Source organism: Polyodon spathula, chromosome 9 (genome assembly GCF_017654505.1).
Source record: "Polyodon spathula isolate WHYD16114869_AA chromosome 9, ASM1765450v1, whole genome shotgun sequence".
NCBI lineage: Eukaryota > Metazoa > Chordata > Actinopteri > Acipenseriformes > Polyodontidae > Polyodon > Polyodon spathula.
Window position 1 is genome coordinate 6,845,327 of NC_054542.1, and position 24,809 is coordinate 6,870,135.

At 39.4% G+C, this 24,809-nt stretch overlaps 1 protein-coding gene across 11 annotated transcripts in view; it reads left to right on the forward strand.

Moving 5' to 3' along the window:
• tenm4 (teneurin transmembrane protein 4) overlaps positions 1-24,809 on the forward strand; it is a 183,352-nt gene that overhangs the window by 150,182 nt on the left and 8,361 nt on the right. For 8 of the 11 annotated variants that reach the window (XM_041258618.1, XM_041258622.1, XM_041258620.1 and 5 more), the window contains 8 exons: positions 2,012-2,032; positions 4,849-5,081; positions 5,833-5,987; positions 9,295-10,172; positions 12,530-12,702; positions 15,900-16,135; positions 19,363-19,659; positions 20,902-22,522. In XM_041258618.1, coding sequence (XP_041114552.1) covers positions 2,012-2,032; positions 4,849-5,081; positions 5,833-5,987; positions 9,295-10,172; positions 12,530-12,702; positions 15,900-16,135; positions 19,363-19,659; positions 20,902-22,522 — 3,614 coding nt within the window. The remainder of the gene's footprint in view (positions 1-2,011; positions 2,033-4,848; positions 5,082-5,832; positions 5,988-9,294; positions 10,173-12,529; positions 12,703-15,899; positions 16,136-19,362; positions 19,660-20,901; positions 22,523-24,809) is intronic. The other 3 variants (XM_041258621.1, XM_041258624.1, XM_041258629.1) reach the window with 1 other exon arrangement.

Below are 24,809 nucleotides of genomic sequence, written 5' to 3' on the forward strand. Positions count from 1 at the left end.
CTTTGCGTATGAGGTGTTTTTAGTGTTTTTTTGTTAATAGTTCAGTAGGCTAAGTGGTTATATCTGTCTCTGTTTAGAAATTTGACAGTTTTTCTGTATATTTGTATTGCCCTGGTTAAGGGCATCTACTAAGAAAAAAAATTAATAATAATAATAATAATAATAATAATAATAATAATAATAATAATAATAATAATAATAATAATAATGGATTTAAATGCCCAAAGTCTGTTTCTTTTTCACTGAGTGTTATGTTGTCTGGGCCCTATTCACTTAAGGACTGTTATAAGAGGTGTTTTTTGTGGACTGTTTTTAAAAAATAAAAAAAAATGTAGCTCAAAATGAGTTTAAAAAAAACTCTCCAAAAACAGTAAAAAAAAAAAAAAAAAAAAAAAGGGGGGTTTTGTGAACTGCAAGCTTGATTAGATTAATCAAAATGGGTTTTAAATAAACAGTCCTTCACAAAACATTCCAAAGAGTAAAATATAACGTTTTACATCCCCACGTGCTACTACAACTACAACAAACCTGTCATTTTTCTTTTTGTTGTTAACGTCCTGACAAGATTTTACACTTATAAATTTAAACAATTTTTTTTCAAGATGTCCGCTTAGTGGACTCAGGTTTGAGATCAGAGGTGTGTCCTCTCTCTCTGTCTGGTCACTGACGGGAGGCGAATTCCTGAAGAGACACGCCCCAGTGAAGCTTGGGCAGTGTTGACAGTGCGGTTTCAATCTCTCTCTCTCTCTCTCTCTCTCTCTCTCTCTCTCTCTCTCTCTCTCTCTCTCTCTCTCTCTCTCTCTCTCTCTCTCTCTCTCTCTCTCTCTCTCTCAAATAGTTTGACACAATTGGGGCTACCCTGGAGAACAATTCCAACTAGGCTACATGAAGGGATGAAAACTAAATAAACATGTTGTTGGGTTTTATAGTCTACGTAAGATCTATAATTGAGTGCTGTGGATGAACATACGAAATACAATACAGTATGCCTCGTTAAAGTTTAATTTCTCTAAACACAGGATCGTCTTCAGTTTCATGCAATATTATCACAGTCTAGTTTGACACATTTGGGGCTACCCCTGAGAACAGTTCAAACTCATATCTAACTCAAACTAATCTCACTTTGAAATAAAGGAGTTTACTTCTGTATGTTGTATAATATTATATGAAACTGAAGATAATCCTGTATGAAGAGAAGTAAGCTAGCTTACTTTAAGAAAGGGACATGCTGTATTGTATTTTGTATGTTCATCCACAACTTTAAACACTCAATTATAAATCTTACGTAAACTATATATATAAAAAAAAACTGTACAATTCTACCCATAGACCATGTTTATTACGTTTACATCCCTTCATGTAAAAACGAGACTAGATGGAATTATGCTCCAGGGTAGCCCCAACTGTATCAAACTATTACATTTTTTTAACATTAGTGCAATAGTCTAATAAATACATTGCCAACCAATGCGTTTAAATGAAATTAACAAACCATCCAATTTATTTATGTATTTATTTACATTTTAAAAGTACAAAAACAGATCTTCTTCAGATCGACTTGAGATTTTTTTTCATATTTCTGCATCCTGATGGTGTCATATTTCTTCTTGGGGTCCATAGATAGATAGATAGATAAGCAGCAATCAGAAAGAGGACACACAAGTGATCTCAAACCTGTGCACTAAGCAGGCATCTTGAAAAGACATTTGGGAGAGAGTTTAAATGTATATGTGTAAAAACTTGTCAGGATGTTAACAGGTCCGTTATTTAAACAGTTGTAGCCACACGTGGGGATGGGTAACGTTGTATTTTTTGGAACCCTGCTACTTACTCTTTAACTTGATTCCCAAGGTTTTGCGAATAGGACCGTATATCATGACCTGGGCATTTTATCAACACAAAATAGGAGTTCTTGCTAATTACTAATCTATATTTTTTTAAAACTAAAACTCTTCCTATTTTTCTCTTTCTCTCTCTCCCCTCTTTTCGCTGCTTTCTTGTGTTCTGTCAGAAATAAAGATTTCAGGCATAGGTAAGCCAATAATGTCAGGCATATACATTTTCTATTTTTAGAGCTTATTGTATTGTAAGCATAAATTCTTGACTGAAATGTATTGATTTTGTTTTGGAGATAGCGGGATACAAGTGTGGGTATCTGAGGACACTCGAGTAAGCTGGTTTCCTGTTTTGGCAAATGTGCAAGCCCAAGCAATGTGGTGGTAACAAAGAAAATGTCACAAGAAGCTCAATACACAGAAAACGCCACCTTTTATCACTGGCTTGTCTACTTTCCATGATACTGTTCTAGACCAGGGGTAGACAGCCTAGGCATTTAGGCCTTTGGCCCAACCGTGCCCTTAAATATGAAATTAAGTGTCTGACCAGGTTCTAAAGCACTTTATGAATTAATAATACCTGATAAGCCTGGAATGGAACAACATTCCAGGCCTAGTTGCCTACATCTATTGAACCATTATTAGTTTCATTTAATCAACATTATCCACTTAAAAAAACAACATATTTAAATAAGTAAACATAGGGCCTAGTAACTACAATGCACAAGCACTTGTTAATTAAGTGTAATGTCACTCACTGTAAAGAGTACCCCAAAGCTGCTAATTTTTGCACTGTTTCTTCAGGAAATCAGTGATTAAGCGCTTAAGTTTATTTTATCTTATCAGCATGTTTCTTAACTTTACCACAATGTATGCTCTTGTTCATCAATCTGCACTCAGTACTGGAAAAAAAAAAATCTTGTAAGTAGATACAGCAGCTGCTTTCCAAGACGCAAATCATGTTGCACCAGCAGACACTGCTGCATTAATATTAGAAGACTTCTTTTGTTCACGAAAGATTGGAACATAATTTAATTAACATACAAAAGTGACCCACTTCACAAAACCAGTAATCTCATTAAGGTATAAATTGGATTTACCAGATCTTCTTTTTTTTTTTTTATTGACAGCTGTGAACTGACATAATATTATGGCCTCTCTCAACATGGTGCCTTTTTCCCTTACCAGCAAACTCACTGAACTATGTCGCTGCCATATAGCTAAATTAAATAATTTTCCTATTGCCAGTGTGAGGAAATAAATTGGAGCTGCTTCTGAAGGTCAGGTTTAGTGTTTTTTTGGGGGGGTTTTGTTATGAATAAACAGTAGCAATTTGCAAAAGGGAAATCAGTTCAAACACTCGTGGAGGAGTATGTATGTATTGGGAGTGTACATTTAGCAGTGAATCATTTTGACTTAAATTAAAATACAAACACAGGCAACTGGGGAGCAGAGATTAATCGGTACAAATGTGTCCAGCATTACATCAAGGCAAAGCTATCAAGATGCAATTTTTTTTTTTCTCGCAGATATTTTGTTCTGTAGTGGACAAAAATACCACAAGCAGAAGGTCCCTTGTCATTCAAAAGAAAGAAATAAAAGTGATGGACTTGGGCTACCAGCATTCTACCCTTAAACATGTGTGTGTTTATGAGGCTTGACACACACGCGAAGAGCCTTGCAGCACAGAGTCTGACAGCCTGACCAATCACCATAGTTTTTATATCTATTTTGTCTTGTGAAGAATTGCACCCAAATAGTTTGGTAATGAGAAGTCAATGTACAGATTCAAGCCCAAGTCCATTCGTACTGGACAATGCAAGTTGAAACTGCAGTGATCTACAAATGCTCAGTTTGATAGTAACATTTTGATGTCTGCATCGATCCTGTCCACTGTGTGGTCTTTTTGTTGCTTCACTAGACTTTGTGTTTCATGTCAGGTTTGTTTATTTCCCCTAATAGAAGTTTAACCTGAGAAACACAGACTCTTTCCTTCCGGAACCCTGCTTGTAATAAGTACCCTGTGTGGTTACAATGTTACCATGGGGGGCAAAGGTGCACTTCGCAGTAAAAGCCAATGCAATGCTGATAGCTTCTGTCGTCAGTACTGATAGCTTTTGAACAGGCAGCTGATTGAATCTATCTGGTAACCTTGTGCCTCTTTACCATTAAGAAAATAATAAAGAGTTATTGAGTGTCACATTTGTGATGTGCCTTACTTTGCTAGTCGGGTTATGTTTTTGCTTAAATAGGTTCTTGTATATTTCATGTACAGACTATTTGCAGACCTGGAAATGCTTGTACATTAAGAGTTGCTGAAACGGTTCATATGTCTCTATATGAAGTTCCCTGGTGGGTTTAGATCTACCTCAGCATGAACCAAAAGCTATTTAGGTATTTTTCCATCAGCAGTGCCGACTACTGTGGGGATTCCATTATATTGTCACCCTCTGAGAGACAATGTAATTTATGCACTAGGTCGATACTTTTACATGATGTAGTTGAAAATCTGTATTTTACTGTTAATTTGTATTCCAGTGCTCTGCCATTGAAACATTCTTAAACGTTTCTTATAATAATATACCAGCATATGGTAAATTATATCAGTAAGGGCTGCCAAAGTAACTATGTGCTGTGGTGGCCAATTTAACAGTCGAGATAAGTTTCCTGAAATGTGAATCGCTGGCAATTAAATAAAATAATGTTTGCAGTTTGAATTTGCAACTTGTCCACCCTCTCCTAATTATTCATAGATGCAGTTGTGTAGGATGTGATACTTGATCAAGGAAGTGTACAGTCCACTTTGCTCTATGCTGCTAGTGGAGCATTGAACTCGATCTCCTCACTGTCCATTAGTCAAGGTGAAAAGGAGGGTTGATTAAAAATTTATGCACCTAAAAGTAACAACTGTAACAATCAATGGAGGAGAAATCGTTTCAAACTCATCAAGAACACCTTTGAAGTGTTGAATTATACTAATGTAATGTATTTAAATGTATTCCTTTTTTTCTAGCACCACTCCAGCACACAAGTATTATTTGGCGACCAGCCCTGTCACCGGCGCTGTGTATCTGTCCGACACAAACAGCAGGAAAGTGTATAAAGTCAAATCTCTTTCGATGGTCAAAGATGTGTCCAAGAATCTGGAGGTGGTGGCTGGGACAGGGGACCAGTGCCTCCCCTTTGACGAGACCCGCTGTGGAGACGGAGGAAAAGCTGTGGAGGCCACACTGACCAACCCCAGAGGTGAGGCAATACACACACCAGTGTCTGAAATAAGTGAACGTGTATGACTAATAATAATGTTTAATATGAATGTGTGAATATACCCATCCATACCGTCTATTTGTCTTCAACCAGAGCAGATTGAAATCATAGCAGGTGTGGGGGGGGGGGGGGGGGGTAAAATATTTGCTGCTTAAAAATTTAAATATCGCTTGTCTTTTTAAAAACGGGTAATGATTTGAAGGACTTGAACAGTAGAGCTGATAATAGACTTAGGAAGTGTCTACAATTGTCATGTTCTGTGGTATTGCTTCTCATTTAAATCATGCTTAGGTAGATTTCCCTAAACACTAGTCAACCCCCCATCCCACAGAAGAAGAAGAATATGTCTATATGCGCCATAATTTTATTTACCTCAGTTAGGTTTTTTTCTTTAAATAACACATGGGTTCATGTTTTGTGAATTAAACCAGTAGTACTATATGCAACTGAAGCTTTAATAAAGCAGTCCCAAGAACTCTGGGTTTAGGCCTTCAGTATCGTGTTCCATGTGGAGTCTGTTATTCCTAATCCCAGGTGTAAACTCCCTGCAGACACTAAACTCAGAAGTGGGTTGGCATAGTGTGAGCAGGAGATTCGAGTTTTCCATTCTCTCCTCTTATTACCCTTCTGTTGCAGCTAAGCAACAAGGATAAACGAAGAGGGACAGCGTTCAACTGTCTTCAATTCTGTCTCACGCTCACTGCGTATAACCTTTTGCTCTTCGAATCAGGCATCGCCGTCGACAAGTTCGACCTGATCTACTTCGTGGACGGCACTATGATCCGCAGGATGGATCAGAACGGGATTATCTCCACGCTCCTGGGCTCCAACGACTTGACTTCAGCCAGGCCTCTCAGCTGTGACTCCGTTATGGATATCTCGCAGGTCAGCATCCCTTATGGTAGCTGAAACAACCGTGCATATGTATGAAATCCAGGGATCTCTAGTCACACTCTAGTTTGTGTGTGTGCTATCAGTTCTTCCTCTGCCTGTGGTTTTACTGTGTGTAGCATCTGCACCGTGCAAGGTTATTCATGCCCCTTGGCATCGTGGTCCAGCAGGGTACCCAGCTGGCAGAGTAGCAGGTTTTTTAGTTTTTTTTAATCCAGCTGTGTGTTACAGAGGGAGGGGGCTGAAGTGGAGAGCCTCCCACTGTCCCAGTAGTGTCCTCACTGTGTACTGTCTCCAAAACAGTCCACACAGAGCTCTCTCCCAACGAAGCAGACTGTCACCGCAGGTTGCCAGCCAGATTCCCCAGGCTTTAGAGAACTTGTTACACAGAGACACGAGGAATGCTTGCCGTCGAAAAAAAACTGCAGTGTTGTACTTTTCAAAAACCATGCTCTTGTAAAACCAGCTTTTAGGACTAATTTAAGTATTGATTTGTATGATTCAGGTTGGTGTCGACTCAATCCCATTTGTTGCACTTATCCTCCACCTCCCTAAGGCTTTGCCACAATCCAATCTGTTAACTATAGCTTTTAAATCACCTATAGTCCAAAAGCAATGACCATAATTCAGGCGTTACACTGTCCGTTGTGCTATGATTATAATTGCTGTTCTTATACGCTAACATGTGCAGTAAACACAAGTAATGTGTTACATTTAAAATGTTACTGAACAGGCTGTAGGGTTTAACACACAACACGTTACTTTCCCAAGCTTTCTGCTTTATGATACATATTCTTGCAGTATCTTTTTCAACATAATCGCAATTGTTTTGACATTTTTAATAACATATCCCTGGTCATAAATCGGTTTTGACTAGTTATTTTAATTTGACATTGGATATGCTTCGGCACTTCCCACCAAAATGCCTTCTGAATTCACAATATCTGCTACCAGAATCCAACCTGTTCATCATTTTGATTGGTTCACCTGTCCTACCTGCTCCCTCCGGCACAGGTTCAGAGGTTTGTGAATGTGCCTGACAAGCCCTGTATAATCACAACATCCATTTTACAGACCCCCACCCAGTTAGAGTGAAGATGCAAGATGTACAGAAGGGAATGCATGCAAGATGTACAGAAAGGAATGCCCCCCATCATATGAATATTTATGTTTGTACTCAAAATGTACATAAGGCATTGTCACACAGAAAACTTTATAACCCAGGCAGTGAAATCTACTGTCCGTTTAAACACTGTTGTGTTGCTTAGTGTGTAAAGTTAAGGTTTTATTATTGGTTTTTATTCCACCCTAACCCGCCAAAATAATTTTATGGATTTATTTTGGCCATTATATGGGGTTTGTCATGCGTATTCATAAACCTGTTCCCACCTCTGAACCTGTGCTAGATCAAAAGGCTAAAGTTCGTGAGATGAGTTGATAACCGATGAAATATTTTTGATTGAACAGGCTGGATTTTAGTAGGCAAAGCAGAACTGATGTGAAACAAAAATAGCTTGTTAAAACTATATATATAAAAAAAATATCATTATGTTGAAAAAGATATTGCAGGAATGCTTACAACAAAACAGGAAACTAGGGAGAGAATTGCGTTGTGTTTTAAACCCTACAGCCTGTTCTGTAAACCCTTTTTCGCAGATTTATTTTTTGATTACACTTTGTTGTTGTTTTGCTGCAAACTCTTTCAAAGTTATTACAGCATCATTATGAGTGCCAGGCTCAAGTGACAGCTGTTACCTTTTTAGAGGGAGTGATGCCTGTTCTGGCTGCCAGCCTTGTCTTGCAGGCGGCAGCGGCTTGGGAAATATCCTTTTCGTCATTTATAACGGCATGAAAGCCCTTTCAGTCAGGTCCCTGGGGTAGCTCTGGACTAGAGGTCATGAAATATTTAACTAGCAATGTTGACAAGAAATGGGTTTTGAGAAATTGAAAATTCCCCTGTCATTCCCAAAGTAAATTCGTTTCTTGCTGCTCGCTCAAAGACTGGATATGTCTGCTGTCTGTTTGCCATTTGATGTAAGGCCTGATGATATGTTTTATTACAGGAACCACACAGGTTTGATTTCCAGCTGCACACAGCACTATGAGTGAAGAAGTACCTTAACAAGGCTTAGCGAACATAGAACCTCAAAGTATGGTTAAAACTATAAAGCATTTACAGAAGATGTATTGGATCATCTTCAGTTCAGGAACAATTGGACGTGACAGATCATCAGTGGAACGAGTGCTTACGCCTCTTAGATCTACCAGTGTAAAACCAGTAGAAACATATATTTTGCAATTTAAGCTTTCTAGGTATATGTGGACTTGACAATAAGACGTGTGTTGTGTAAACCATTGATAAGTCTGGAAAATAAATTAAAAGGCAGTTCTGTAACATTACAGACAGGCATGCTAAAAGCCTTTGAATATAACTACCTATGAGAAGGTTAGGCAGTCAGTGGAAGAAGCAATAAATTGGTAGTTTCTCTCACAGGTATTCTTTATTAAATTAGAATGTAAAAACTGAGGAAGGTTAAGGTCAAATAACATTTCTCCAGGGTGATTTAATTTACTTTATAGGAATTTGAAAGTACAGGCAGCTTCCCCTTATGTCCTTGTATCCCAGCATGCATCATCTCAAGTTGTTCACTTGTTTACCATTAGAACACAACGTTCAAATCCTCTACATCTTCCTGGTCATATGCTGTATTATCTCTTCAGTGGCTTTTCCTGTCAAGTTTGCTAGTGGGGTCACATTAAAATCAAACCTCTGGGATCCTTCTGAGATACAAAAGAGCTTGAGGTATCAAAGAGTGGAGAGTGAGAGTCCAATTATTGGTATTTATTTACAGTTTGCAATATCTGGTAATTTAGGAGGCTGGCAGCTTTCACAGCTTTCCTTTGGAAAGAGCATTTCATTTTATTCTCTAGAACTTGATCTCCAACAGTTTTTTTAAATTAAGAAATGATTTACTCCAACTATAAGGTTTTGTCTTGTACCTGGGCAGACTGACAGACTATATTTGTATGTAAATATATATGGTGGATTGCACCATAAAAAAAAACTTAGTGACAGTAACAAACGTGTTTGGTTTGCAGATGTCTTCGTAATGAGGGCCCTTGTTCAGCTCTCATCAAAAATGTGTTTATTGATGTTAAACGTGTTTAATAATATCTGATTGAGGTAAAGTGTGACAAATGCAGCTGCTGCCACTTGTAACTAAACCCCCAGGGCAGTGTTGAAAATGAGAAGGCTCATCTCGACAAACAGTTATTTATTAACCCAATGTTTCTCTAACAGGTCCGGCTAGAATGGCCCACTGATCTTGCAGTTAGCCCCATGGATAACTCCTTGTACGTGTTGGACAATAACGTGGTGCTTCAGATCTCCGAAAACCACCAGGTGCGCATCGTGGCAGGGCGGCCCATGCATTGCCAGGTACCGGGCATCGATCACTTCCTGCTCAGCAAGGTAGCTATTCATGCCACGCTGGAGTCCGCCACCGCCCTGGCCGTCTCCCACAACGGCATCCTGTACATCGCAGAGACAGATGATAAGAAGATCAACCGCGTGCGACAGGTGACCACCAACGGAGAGATATCACTGGTGGCTGGGGCCCCCAGCGGCTGCGACTGCAAAAATGATGCCAACTGCGACTGCTACTCTGGCGACGATGGTTACGCCAAAGACGCCAAGCTGAATGCGCCGTCCTCTCTTGCAGTCTCACCCGAAGGAGAGCTCTTCATTGCGGACCTCGGAAATATTCGGATCCGCTACATCCGCAAGAACAAACCCTTCCTTAACCCGCACAACTTCTATGAAGTGTCCTCCCCTATCGATGAAGAGCTTTACTTGTTTGATACCAACGGGAGCCACATTTACACCCAGAGCCTCGTCACAGGGGATTACCTCTACAATATCACCTACGTGGGCAATGGTGACATTGGCGCTGTCACCGATAACAATGGCAACACTGTAAGTATCCGAAGGGATGCCACCGGACTGCCACTTTGGCTGGTGGTGCCAGATGGACAAGTATACTGGGTGACTATTGGCACAAACAGTGCCCTTAAAAGTGTTACAGCCCAGGGGCATGAATTGGCAATGATGACCTACCATGGAAGTTCGGGACTCCTAGCAGCCAAGAGCAATGAAAACGGATGGACTACATTTTACGAGTAAGTAATTCTGAGGGGTCTGGAATTGTGTTGCTGAAGCGTAAAATCTAACAGCAGTTTATTATAAGTAATTGCTGCTGTATGCCTCCTTGGTAGATTGAGGTTTCCAATGGGACAGACAGAATGTTCCTAGTTTTAATGATAATAACAGTGCATAGGGGCTTCAAACTCGCCACAGTCCTGAAAGTAACTATTACTGATATCAAGCTTGGATCAGTCAGGATTACTGCCATGACTGCATGTAACAGTGCTTAACAGCAATGATGTCTATCAAAATCAGAGTGAAGAGACAGGGGTCACTTAGATTGGGTGGATTGTACTATATAAATCTTATTTTGCTTTCAATGGGTGGGTTAAAACATAATAATTTTCCCACAAATCAGGAGCTCAAATTTTCTTTTATCATTATCAGATACAGCCGCTAATGCTTCTTTTGGCTTATTTAACTTTGAAGGTCATGCTACCAGCAGAGGGTCACTGGCTTACAACAACAATAAGGGGAGTAATAGGCAAACAGAAGTTTAATCTTTCAGTGTAATTGATGGAATTCATTTATTTGCATTTTATTTAGCGTTTAGTTTATTATTTTTTGGTGATTATTTTAAATGGCCAAAGTACAGTTGAACTGAAGAAAAACCATTTCACTGGTTCACATGTAGCACTGTCAAGATTAACCAAAGGGATCTGTATTGACATATTGTCCTTGCAATAGATAAAATGAGAATTCTGGTATTATCAGAGATTACCAACTCGCAAGGTTATGAAGCATATTTCCTGCAAAAAAGTTTATAATTTTCACAGTATGGCAGTTTGTCGTGTTCAGGTCTGTATGTAGACCAGCTTTCTAGAGTTTTGGCATGGCTAGGGTACGCCTTCAATGTCACAAATCAATGGGTGGGCATCCGAAATTCATATTTGTCACATACATCACCGTGGTCCTCCTGCAAGCCTTGCAAATGAAGATAAAAGCTCCACAGTGTGAACAGCTTGTAGCACTTAATTCTCAACAGTGCAAGCCTGTAGAGAGACGTCCACCAGTCAGTAATTGAGAGACTGAGGGTTTCTAATAACAGTCTGGTAGAGTTAAGACTTTTAAAAATATATTTTGTGATGGCATGGTGTGTTCAATTAATCCATTCCAGTTTTGTTATTCTCATCTTTAAAAAAAAAAAAAAAAAAAACTCTATAAACAAAACCAACTAAAAGTGTGATAAAAATTATTGTAACACTGAGGCACAAAGTGAACCCTTTTATTGTAACACTGAGGCACAAAGTGAACCCTTTAACCTACATGCGGCGTGAAGGGAAAGTGACAGATATGAAATGGAATGCTGTCTTTAACAATGTCGTCAGGGGGTGTTGCCGTGTAATCCACAAACATCCAAAATCCAAGTCAAGGAGTTAATCTGTACTGTGAATAGTGTGGAAAGGGAGGCTGAACTCCTGCTTTGTGAATGTGGACAGAGCACATGTTTCCCGCAGGGACTGTGCCTTGGTGTCTACAGGTTTAGAAGACTCTTGAACACATCCACAGAGAAATGAGGCATCACAGTCTTTGTTCCCTGTCCCTAGACTGGCTTCCGACTCAAAGATTTGCTATATTGTGGTGGAGTAGAGGGGGGAAGAACAGTTTCACTGTTAGCAAGAAAGGATTATTCCCTTTTTAAAGGAATGAAAATTGGAATTAGGATACTTTAGAAATTCTTGTTGCACATGTGCTTGAACATCGGTCTAATGTTTAAAAGCCATAGTGTGTGTGTGTTTTTTTCCAGTGGGAGATTTCAACCCTGCTTTGTTGCTTTGTAAAATTGCCACCGCTTTTGTGCAGATTGACCTTCACACTCAGTTCTGTGCACCCAGCAAGCACCTGAAATGAGAAAATTAAATAAATTGATAGCTTTTAAAGAATGCCACGCTTCAGCTGCATGATGACAAATGCATATGTGAGCTGTTGTTATCTGTGGCATGTGTAATTATTTCTGGTACTTGATAAATTGATCGTGTTTGCTTTATGTGGTATTAGCAGGTTCTTACTCTGATTGTAGGGTGGCTGTACATTTTTTTTCACATGCGCCACCAACAGCACACCGATTTAATAAGAGGCTGCAGATCCCCATGAGGTTTTCCTTAATAGACATTTTTGGGAAATTACAATGTTTACAGTTAACCGTAGTCACAAAATTAGTTTTATGGGGGAATTTAAAGTTCCTTCTTATTAGTTAGATACAGTAGTTTACATGCATTACTTTTACACTACCTTTATACATTTTGGAAGTGGTTGATATAATTCTGAAATAGATAGGTAATCACATTGGGTGAAACCACCTGAATTCTTTGTTTTCTCTGTATCCTATCAGGTACGACAGCTTCGGACGCTTAACCAACGTTACCTTCCCTACGGGTCACATCAGCAGTTTCCGAAGAGACACCGACAGCTCAGTTAAAGTACAGGTGGAATCCTCCAACAAGGAGGACGTGACTATAACCACCAACCTCTCAGCTTCAGGGGCCTTTTACACCTTACTGCAAGGTGAGTTCATAAGCCTACAGCTTATACTGCGCATGATAAAACAGAAGCGCTTTGTAATAAGAGTCAGTGATGCAAATTTCAATATGTATGACCTAAAACGCACATTTTTGTGGAGTCCGCTTAAAGATCATTAACATTCCTCTCATTGATATCAATCAACGTCAACCATTTTCTTGAATTAATTTGCTTTCTTTGCTATTTGGAAGATTAAAGACAGTGAAATGCTGCTTTGCCCCTCACCCACACGTTAGTCAGTTGCTCTGCCTCTCCAGTTCATTGCAAGTTATCACAGCAGAGATTTGGAAGTGGAAAACAATCAGATGTGAGGTTGGGTTTAAACCCTGAAGTGATGAGAAATATGCAGAAATGTCTGGAAACAAGGAAAGACAATCTTGTGTGAATGAGACTCTTACAGTGACTGGCAGAGAGGTAAAGAGACAAGACAAACTGACAACCGACACGCCGACAAGCTCAGAGCAGTTTTGATGAGAAATGATTTTGCTGGATTGAGGAGAAGATGGTAAAAGCAGAGTCTGTGTAGATTGACCAAACTGGAGTTGCTTTTTTTAAAAAAAAAAAAAGAAAGATCAACAGAATTGGGGAAGGTACCATCATAAAGCCATTTTAATCTAACAAGACCGGTAGTCACAAAAACAAAGCATACTTGTCGTCATAAAAACCTGGTAAGGTTGTGACAAAACCGTGCTCCCTCAGTATTCTCGGTAACTATGACACTTTTTATACTAAAAAGAAGCTTACAGGAAGAAAAGTCATCAATGTACAGTATGTTACCATGAACATGCTATGTGCTTATTAATAATAATAGTAATCTTTATATAGAGCCTTTCATAGCAGACCACCATCACAAAGCGCTTTACAAGATACGAGACTAGGGTGTGTGAACTATGCATCAGCTGCAGAGTCACTTACAACAATGTCTCACCTGAAAGACGGAGCACAAGGAGGTTAAGTGACTTGCTCAGGGTCACACAATGAGTCAGTAGCTGTGCTGGGATTTGAACCAGGGGCCTCCTGGTTATTAGCGTCTTTCTGTTACCACTGGACCACACAGCCTCCTATGAGTTTCTACTTAGCACTAGTAGTGTGTACATGTTATAATCCAGTGTTTACAGATTTGTGTTTTAAAGCTTACAAAAAACAAAAAACAAATACAAACTGTAATGGAGAGTGAATATTGATCTTTTGTAATAATTATGACTTCACATTATGTACAGTAGTTATCACTAGCAGGGGACACACAGTAAGCACAACCTTAGAATGCACTCTGCTATACAATTTATTTATTGAGCATAATGACCAGTCATCATTAACTGCAAGTGCAGTTGCATGTGGTTATTCTGATACCAGAATGTGCTTCTCTTGTTTCTTGTGTGATTGAAGTGGATTAATCAGCTGAGGATATATTTTAATATCCTGTTTAGTTACGGACCAACTAGAAGAATTGATTGCAAATTGTGTTGTGTTTTTTTAAAAAAAAATTAAATTTTTTTTTTTACCTCTCTCCCCCTGCTTCCAAAGAGGTAGTAAAGATTTTTTTTTTCTTTTTGGAACACTTTTATTTATTTTTTTTCTCACTGAAAGCTGTAGTTTCAAAGTGGAAATGACAACCTTAGCTGTGCCATGTCATTTTGCCTGCACCCAGTCATTCCAATCAATGGGGGCAGGCAATAATTGTATATATCACGTTGGTTTATTATCACCCACATTTAACAGTTTTACCACATATTTCTACTCCAATTGATAGGTAATAAAACAGAAGACATGAAGGTTTACCTGCTTATTTCAAAGTCAACTCCGCTTATTGTAATCATTCATTCCCCCTCCCCCTTACACGAGGGCTGCAGTGCTTTACTAATCTATTATGTTTTAAATACATCTTTCTGAGGAGGTAGGGTTTGGCTTAAAGGTGACATTGAAATAAACAACGGTCTTCTTGAAAATCTGTTATCACTGTATGAATAGAATCAGATTGGCATGCTAAGGAGCAGGACAATCATTAAAAATGTTCTGTATTACCTCTTCTTAAATCAAACACATTTTCAATGCACAAGCGTTTCTTAGACTTTAGTTTTTCCTTTGTGAAGAAATTGTAGTTGTCAAGATGATTGTACCCTGCACTTATATAACGCATAACCTTTTTATTTAATTGTTTCACCCCCATTACATTGCTTTATAATTCGTTAACATGGAATTGTGCTTAACCTGCACCAGCCAAAGGTTTGGATTAAAAAAAAAACTATCTGACAATAGATTTCTGCAAGATCAGGGTACTTTCACACAGTGCATTAACTACAACCTGAGCTAAAACACAAGGACCACTTTTTTCATGCAATCAAATAATGATTCACCTCCCCGAGGGCTCATTAACTCACAATGGAGTTTAATGAGGGTCATTTTTAGCAAGGGTTGATCTCAATTTTTTTTGACAGGAGGCCTGTAGACTGACGTTGATAAATGTGGTATTCAGAAAAAGAATAAGAAATAGTAGACCTCGAGCACTCCACTCCCGTTTGTACACAGACACTGATTCACCTGTGTTTTGGGGGTTTACAAAGGGAATAGGAGTCAATGCCTATATCCTGTCTTAGTTCCATGGCATTAGACATTGGATTATGATAACGCAGCAGTGAGAGTCAGTAGAACAACTACATTTTCATTTTTTTTTTTGAGAGAGTTTTTACAACAATGTGTACAACTGTTTGTTTAAAAAAAACTACATAAACACAATTTAATCAAAGAAACTACAAAATGATATACAAAAGTCTAGCTGAAGTTAGAATACTAGTACAGTATTTCGTGTTAGATTTCGAAATATCACAATCGTGAATTTATGTCATTTTTTTTAAGTAGATGGTAAACTACAGCAGGTTTCTTTCGACTTTATGAAACAAAATGTGTTAATTCTATAGGGTGATGCAAAACCTTTGGCCATAGCAGTACAACAAGATTACGTGTGGCTTCAGAGCTCCAGGTAAAAACATATGGTTCGATGGTGACTGTCTACAGTCTGTGGTTTGCACCGTTTCAAAAAATTCTAAATGGGTTATGTAAGGAATATCATATTTGATTTATTATGGTTTATCATGTTTTCTTTTGAAAGCAATGAGTATTGTGAAGCTAATTCACACTGGCTTGTTTTTGCATATATAACAACGGCTCTTAATTCTCATTCTCAGATCAAGTCCGCAACAGCTACTACATTGGCTTGGACGGCTCTTTGCGGTTGGTTCTGGCCAACGGTATGGAGGTGTCCCTGCACACGGAGCCTCACTTGCTGGCTGGCACGGTGAACCCCACCGTGGGCAAGAGAAACGTGACCCTGCCCATTGATAATGGGCTCAACCTGGTGGAGTGGAGACAGCGGAAAGAGCAGGCCCGGGGCCAGGTCACTGTGTTTGGACGCAGGCTCAGGGTGAGTTAGAACACACTGCGATGAAAGCAAATGCTAAACCAGTGGGATTCTTTTCTTGGCACACAGTACCTCACAATGTGTGGGTGTTGCAAGTTTTTTACATTGCAAGAATGTTAAAGGGAAAGATACGTCAAAATACATTTTACAGAATCTACAGCACTGTACCAAAGAGTGCACACGCTTTTTTTGCAGTGTCATTGCAAAGCCCTTTACAGTCCATGTTGCACCATAAAAGCTGCCCTAGTAATTGAACAGAACCCAATATATATACAAATATAATACAATTTAGAGGACCCAACCTAAACCATTCTATAAACCGTTACATAAAGACAACGCCAGAGCTTCTGTTTTGTGAGGCCAGTGTTACAGATTTAAACACGAGCCACATTGTGATTGTTGAAAGGATGATGTACTCAACCTCTAAAAGCTTGCTGACCCATAGCAGCGTCTGTAGTCTTTGGTTCCTCATTGTGAGGTGCCAGAATGTCTGTCAATCGTCGTCAATGGGGCTGTTCATTTAACACCCTTCTCATCTTTAAAAGTAAAAGCTCCTAATGCATTGCAATAGATAAAATCCCCAAGGGTGCAGTTGGATGTGGGGGCAGCTTAATTGTCTGAGCAAAGGGCTAAGAGCCAGGAATACCGGCTCAACCATTCACACAGAGGATGACCTTGGGGTGCATGTCACTTGACCCTTTTGTCTCCCTTTGCCAGTACCCAAACTGGAAACAAAATGCTGTGCATCTCAGTTACCCTAGAAATAGCTGCTTCCCTGTGGCTGTTTTGTGGTCACTAGCATGTCACTGAAACAGAACATTACCCTAAAGTAAATCTAAACAAGAAGAAATATTTGAGAACTGTACCAAGTTGCTCTATAAAGAGAAAGGCCAATGAGGAGTACATATTACAAGGGTTTTACTTTGCTAATTACCAATCCAACAAAGAAGAGGCACAAAGTTTAACTGCTAAATAGTTTAATTGAAAAAATGAGCAAAAATTTGATCTCGCAAATGTGGCAAACACATTTAAATTTTGAAGCTAATTTTGGATAGTGAACAGATTATTTTGACAAAGCTTATTTAAAACAAGTTTCATTAAAAAGGTGTAGACTAGTGAATAAAACATAATTGATATGAATCATTTATAGATATTTGGTCACTGCATTCTTATAATCAAAGACATAAATTCTGCATTTACTACTGAAAAACTGCCTCACATTAAGTATTGATTTAAAACTTTATACTTAAAATGGAAGTCACTGAGCCATGTTCCTGATAGTCAGCACAAGTGCAGGATAAAGAGAGTTAATGGCTTATTTTTTTGTTACTGGAACAACACTGTAAATGTTTCAGATATTTTCAGGGATGCAGGGTCTTTGATCAGTCTGTCACTCTGTCTTCATTTGGTTCCTGTTTGATCCTTGTAATAATTCAGTGTGCTTCTGGATGAGACGAGGTGACGAAAGAGAAAGAAGTCGCTGGACAGAGAGGAGTGCAGGCTGAATGCTTTTTTGCTGTGTACACATTTTAAATTAAATAGAACTTCCATTCAAGCCTGAGGTTCTGTTTTTTTTAAGATTTTTTTTTTTTTTTTCCTGCACCTCACAGGCGTTGCCCCCTGCTGTCTCTGTTCCAATTCAGGATTTGTTTAAGCAGCAAAATGAGGAGGCATCATTGGGTTTCATGTAAACCAGCCTCCTCTTTTCACAAAGCGATCTGAGAGCCTAGTGGTTAAAGTTTGAATTCATTCTGCAGCCTGATGAAACAAGTACCCTGAGGGTGAAGTGTGAGCTGTATTAGCAAGGTATTTGTAGTGATTTGCAGAAGACCAAGGTCTTTTTCTCTGCCTACACCCTGTGCAAATGTTAACATGTGTGTGTTAACCATAAAAAAATGGGTATCTCTCCTGAGTATATGGCTCCCTTTACAAGTTGGCTTGTGAAGCAATCATTCCATGCAATGATTAAAAATGTAGGGCTCTTTTGATGTTTCTGCCTGTGTCCCCATGCTCTGGAACGTACTGTTTTGTAATTCCTCTATCAGGCCGTCACAATTGTGACTTTGCCGACTGGCAAAAAAAAAACAAAATGGGCAATATCATTAATAGATTACAAGGAATTCCAGACAAACCCAGGCTTTAAAAAACAAAATCTGTGAGACAAAATATGATTCGGCCATTGTGTACTTGTTCAGTTGCTCAGAACAAATGAAAAATGGTGGTTTTAAAAGGTTTTGGGGCACAATAGCATGTGTGTATGTGTGTGTGTGTGTGTGTGTGTGTGTGTGTAATCAGACAGTCTTCCAAATCAGACCCTTGTATGCTATGCCCTGACCTATACAGAATAAATACAGAATATGTGTATAACAATGTACACAAGTTAATTCATAAGTACCCCCTTGCCCTGTTAAATACTTTAGCTGCGATACCTGTAGTACTCAATATACATTTTGTGTTCAGATTTTTCTACAAGGATTTTGGAAACCTACATTCCCTACATTATCAACATATGCTGTTTTGTTTTTCATTCCTGCTTCAGTCTGTTAAAAATCATCTCTGTGTTCAGGGAGTGGTAAATTGATTGGAAAGCAAATCTGTCTAATAACTGTCAATTCCTTCAAGCTCTTCCCAGCCCAAGGGATGACCACTTTCTAAAAATCACTCTCTGGCAGTAAACACAACTAGCATTTGGTCAGTACTGCAGACTGCAGTGTACTGCTGTGAAACACTAATGCATTCTAGCCACATGCCAAGCATTTCCAATAGAACCATGTTTTATAGCCAGAGACTCCATGTGCAGTATTGATTTTTTCTTTCCGTTTAGGACAATAGCACAGTGTTGTAATGTCTTATGGGAAATGACAGTGTCATGCTAATGTGCTCATACATCAAAAGGCTACTGATAAGCTGCAGGATTTTGTTTGGTTTTCCTATGGCAGCAAGCCAGTAATGCTGCTATACAATAGACAGAATATGAATGTGCATTTCTTGAATATGGTGGTACAGTGGTATAGAAAATGTAGATTGTACTTTCACTTTTCAGCGATCCTTTTATGAAAGAAAAACACTATTTCAATATTTGGCCACCAGGTGGAGCTGGGTTGATGTGTATATTGTCAAGAAAACAAAAAGGCAAACAGGTGAAGCAATATGTATTGTCCCATGCTACATCATACAAAAAATATAGTTTGCAAAAACTTATCCTGATTTTGTCGTTTTTACCATAACAGGTCCATAACAGGAACCTGTTATCGTTGGATTTTGATCGCATTACCAGGACCGAGAAGGTCTACGATGACCATCGGAAGTTCACCCTCCGAATTCACTATGACCAGGCCGGACGGCCCACTCTTTGGTCTCCTAGCAGCAGGCTGAACGGTGTGAATGTTACCTATTCCTCAGGGGGCCACGTCGCTGGCATCCAGAGGGGCACCATGTCAGTGCGCATGGAGTACGACCAGTCCGGCAGGATTGTGTCCCAGATCTTTGCTGATGGCAAGTCCTGGAGCTACACCTACCTGGAGAAGGTATGATATTCATTAACTTTTTACTTTTGTACTGGCTTCACCAAACAAAAGTACTGAATGTTTTTCTTCCACGTTTCATGTTTCATCAATTGTGCTGATTTATTGATCATGTAATGGCTAGTATATCTTACATGGAACTTAAAAAACTATTAAATAAACATTACATGATTGAGGAGACTGTGTGGTCCAGCATTTAAAGAAACGGCCTTATAACAAGGAGGTCCCCGGTTCAAATCCAAACAGCCACTGACTCGTCTTGTGTTCCGTCTTTCGGGTGAGATGTTATTGTAAGTGACTCTCCAGTTGATGCATAGTTCACACACCCTAGTCTTGTTTCTTGTAAAGCGCTTTGTGACGGTGGTCCACTGTGAAAGGTGCTGTATAAAAACTATTATTATTATTGACAAACATTTCTCCCATTAAAAGAAAAAAAAGTTGAGCTAAAGGAGACAATGCCTTCTGTTTGTAAGATAGATGGCACCCACTTAGTATATACAGCTATATAGTTAAAGTCAGAAATCCCTGTTTGATCCCACTGGATGGCTCAAGTGAAAGGTTTCTGACAGTTAGCACTTCAAGCCTTAGCTTCTCAGGTTTCTGTTTTTGTAAGTGCGAGTGGCTTACCTCTGATCACGGCACAGCTTCGCCACGCTTAGTATTGCATGCACCATGTTGTGCTAGCGTGTGATTTTGAACTCCTTGTCTTTTCATAATAGAGTTTTAGTCGAGTTATCTCCACCAGGGCACTGCTCTTGTAAAACAGTAGACACCCGTTTACTACTGAGCTCAAACAAGCCTTATAGAAAAACAATAATAGCTGTTGTGTCACTGAGTCAACAGCAGAGGACAAGGTTAGGCTTTTAGCTCTGGGTAACTGGTGTATTTTCCTACATTACAATGAAAAGTGGTATGTTTTTCTTTCATTTTCAGTTTTTTAAATTTTTTTTCAAGTAGATGTCTTTTGACTGACTCGGGAACATGTTGGGGCAAACATGCATTTAATATATATATATATATATATATACTATATATATGGATATATATATAATATATATTGTATATATATATATATATATATTATATTATAATGGTCTATTTATTAATTTAACTGTGTGTTACCTTGTGCAAGTTCTGTGTTGTTATGTGCAACTTCTTACCTGTCCATTTCCAATTCACGCAGATTACCTGGACATGTGTTTAACTGTAAAAATAAATGATTTCCCCTGTTTGTTTCCCCCACAGTCCATGGTGCTCCTCCTCTACAGCCAGAGACAGTACATTTTCGAATTTGATAACAATGATCGCTTGTCCTCGGTCACCATGCCCAACGTGGCTCGGCAGACATTAGAAACCATCCGCTCGATTGGCTATTACAGGAACATTTACTGGCCTCCCGAGGGCAACGCCTCCGTGGTTCAGGACTTCAATGAAGATGGACAGCTGCTTCAAACCGCTCACCTTGTTACTGGCCGCAGAGTGATTTACAAGTACGGGAAGCTCACAAAGCTTTCAGAGATCCTTTATGACACCACTAAAGTCGCCTTCACCTACGACGAAGCAGCAGGAATGCTGAAGACGGTGAATTTGCAGAGCGAGGGGTTCACCTGCACCATACGCTACCGGCAGATTGGCCCACTTATCGACAGGCAGATTTTCCGCTTTAGTGAGGAAGGCATGGTCAACGCTCGCTTCGATTACAACTACGACAACAGCTTCAGGGTGACCAGCATGCAGGCGGTTATCAACGAAACGCCACTGCCCATCGACCTTTACAGGTACGATGACGTGTCTGGGAAGTCTGAGCAGTTTGGAAAATTTGGCGTCATTTACTACGACATCAACCAGATCATCACCACTGCTGTAATGACACACACAAAGCATTTCGATGCCTATGGCAGAGTGAAAGAGGTCCAGTATGAGATCTTTAGGTCTCTCATGTACTGGATGATGGTGCAGTATGATAACATGGGCAGGGTGGTTGGGAAGGAGTTGAAAGTTGGCCCTTACGCAAACACGACTCGCTACTCCTATGAGTACGATGCTGACGGACAGTTACAGACGGTGTCTTTGAATGATAAGCCGCTGTGGCGTTACAGCTACGACTTGAACGGAAATCTTCACTTGCTGAGCCCTGGCAGCAGTGCCCGCTTGACGCCACTCCGTTATGACTTGAGGGACCGGATTATCAGGCTTGGCGACATCCAGTATCGGATGGATGAGGATGGCTTCCTGAGGCAAAGAGGCAACGATTTCTTTGAATACAACTCGGCCAGCTTTTTGGTCAGAGCCTACAACAAGGTCAGTGGCTGGAACATCAAGTACCGCTATGACGGCCTAGGCAGGAGGGTGTCCAGCAAAACCAGTCACGGACACCACTTGCAGTACTTTTACGCAGATCTTTCCAGCCCCACTCGAGTCACCCACATGTACAACCATTCCAGCTCGGAGATAACCTCCCTCTACTATGATCTTCAGGGCCACTTGTTCGCTATGGAGCTCAGCAGTGGAGATGAGTTCTACGTGGCTTGTGATAATATCGGCACCCCGCTGGCAGTTTTCAGTGGGACTGGTCTGATGATTAAGCAGATCCTCCACACAGCCTATGGAGAAGTCTACATGGACACCAACCCCAGTTTCCAGCTGATCATTGGCTATCAAGGAGGCCTGTATGAGCCACTCACCAAGCTGGTGCACATGGGCAAGCGGGATTATGACGTACTTGCAGGACGCTGGACCACCCCCGATCACGGAATCTGGAGACGTCTCAGCAACAGCAACAACAACGTCATGCCGTTCAACTTGTACATGTTCAAAAGCAACAACCCCATCAGCAATGCCCAGGAAACGAAGTGCTACATGACAGGTAATTCAGCATTATATTAATAACAACAACTCTACATTTTAATAGCATAAATACATTCTAGTTTTAGACAAGAAACTATTTCACACCGCATCATATACAGGGTTGTTCACTCTATGTATCGGAGCAGAGGTTTGTATTTGATGGAGGGGTTAGTGGACCAATGAGGTTTTGTTCCATGTTCCAGGCCATAGGATCGGATAATGTTTAACAGTTCATGTTTAAATGAGCATATCTGATCATTCTTAATGAGAAAAGGTAGACAATATATTCATACCAACCAACTTGGTAGACAAAGTGGCTGCATTGTGAGTTTGGCGGTGTTTCACAATACACTATATTCCATTTATGCAAAGGCTCTGAATTTATTTACAACAAACTACAGTAAGCAAGAACAATACTACATTCAAAAGCTCTGCTCACCACCACCGATGCAGGCAGCCTTGTTAAACAGACTTTTAGTTGCTGTGATGCGAAGCATTGCACTGTAGCAATTGGCTTTCTAAAATGTGACTGATGGAACTGGCATTTCTGTTCCCTCTCCCTGCATTAAGCTCGCTTCCTTATTGTCTCAAAAATAAATGCCTTCATTTTTGGCAGGTAAACCACAAAAAAAAAAGATACTGCCAACAATTGCAGTTCCTGTTGTCACAGTAATTGTTCACATCCCGTGGCGAATAACTTAGATACAACAACAACACAAAAAAGCCTGCTTTTAAAAAGCTGTTTATTGGAGGGTGTCTTAAAATGTGTGATTTCTCATTGTGCTTGAATTGGGAGTCTGAATGCAGGGCCGTTCCTGCCTTTTGAAGCGAATCATCAAAACAAAACCTATAACAATTTGCTGAAAGCAACAAGATGTGGTAGATGAGGGCCCAGGGACATGATGAAAATGGATGGTTTTTAAAGGCCTCTAACACAATTCCCTTTTGATACTGAGAGTGTTGATGGTGCAGTTGCTAACATATGAATCACTTCAAACTTTTTAGCACAATAATGTCAAAGAGCTTGCAACACTCTTGCTGCTTTGACACATTTCCTTGCACGGAAACATGTTAGTTTAGATGTTTGTTTCTGCAACACTTTAATATGAATGAATGACATGAATTCTTTTGAAAATGTGTAAACGCCTTTGTAATGCTGGAGAAACCAAACAAGCACAATGATAAATTTCTAGAAGAAAACATTGGAAAAAAAAAAAACAGAAAAACACCCACCCACTGGCTCATAATAGATATATGAGCATCAGTGTGTACAAACATACAATGAGGTAAAGACCAAAGTGCGTTCTGCATATAATGCTAATAATGAACATCACTGCCATTTGCTGGACATGTAAACCTCTGGAAAATATGAACACTTATAAATGATTTATTATCTATGGGTAGCTTGGATAGACAGAATATGCAGATCACTGTTTAGAACAGTGTTTCTCAACCTTCTTCGTAACCCCTAAGGATCAGCCGAGCTTAGTTATCATCCCTTTGCCACAGAAAATAAAAAAATTAAGAATTATTGCAGATTAACAGTGCAGTTTAATTAACATCAATTATTAATTACATTTAATTCCACTAGTTCCGAGAATTACAGAGAAATAATTCATAAAACAAACATGTAGATACATGCATAAAATGCTTACTATTATGGAATATTGCCAACATATCTTCCTTGCTTGCGCCATGCTGTGGATAGCAATAGAGATGTGCGAACCGGTTCCTTTGAAATTGGCCACCCGGTTCCTGCTTTGGAACTGACGAACTGGATACAAATATCAGGGATCCGGTTGCAGTGAGTACTGTTATGTTTTTAGTAAAACTGATTATTAAAACATGAATTTCTGTCAAATACATTTGATAACTATAATACACGTTCACACTTAGAAAAAAAAAAGGTCTGCAAAATATTTATTACAACAATAATGGGGGTTTTAATTATTATTATTATTATTATTATTATTATTATTATTATTATTTTAATTATATGTATTTCCCTGGAGAATAATTCAGTCTCACTTTCACATGAAGTGATGAAAACGCTTTGGGTAAAGTGAATCTTCTGCACCTCGAGGGAATCGTTCGCAAGACAACCTCAAGCCGAACACGACACGATTTCAGCTATCGAGGTTCATATACAAGCACACAATGGCTTTCGCTGTTGTAATAAAACTGTTACTGTACAAATCAAAGATTATTGATTATTTTGTTAACTTTAGTTATACAGGGCGATTTCATAGATTGTGCAATATTGTCGGACACATTGACATACAGACATGTTTTTCTAAATAGTTTTG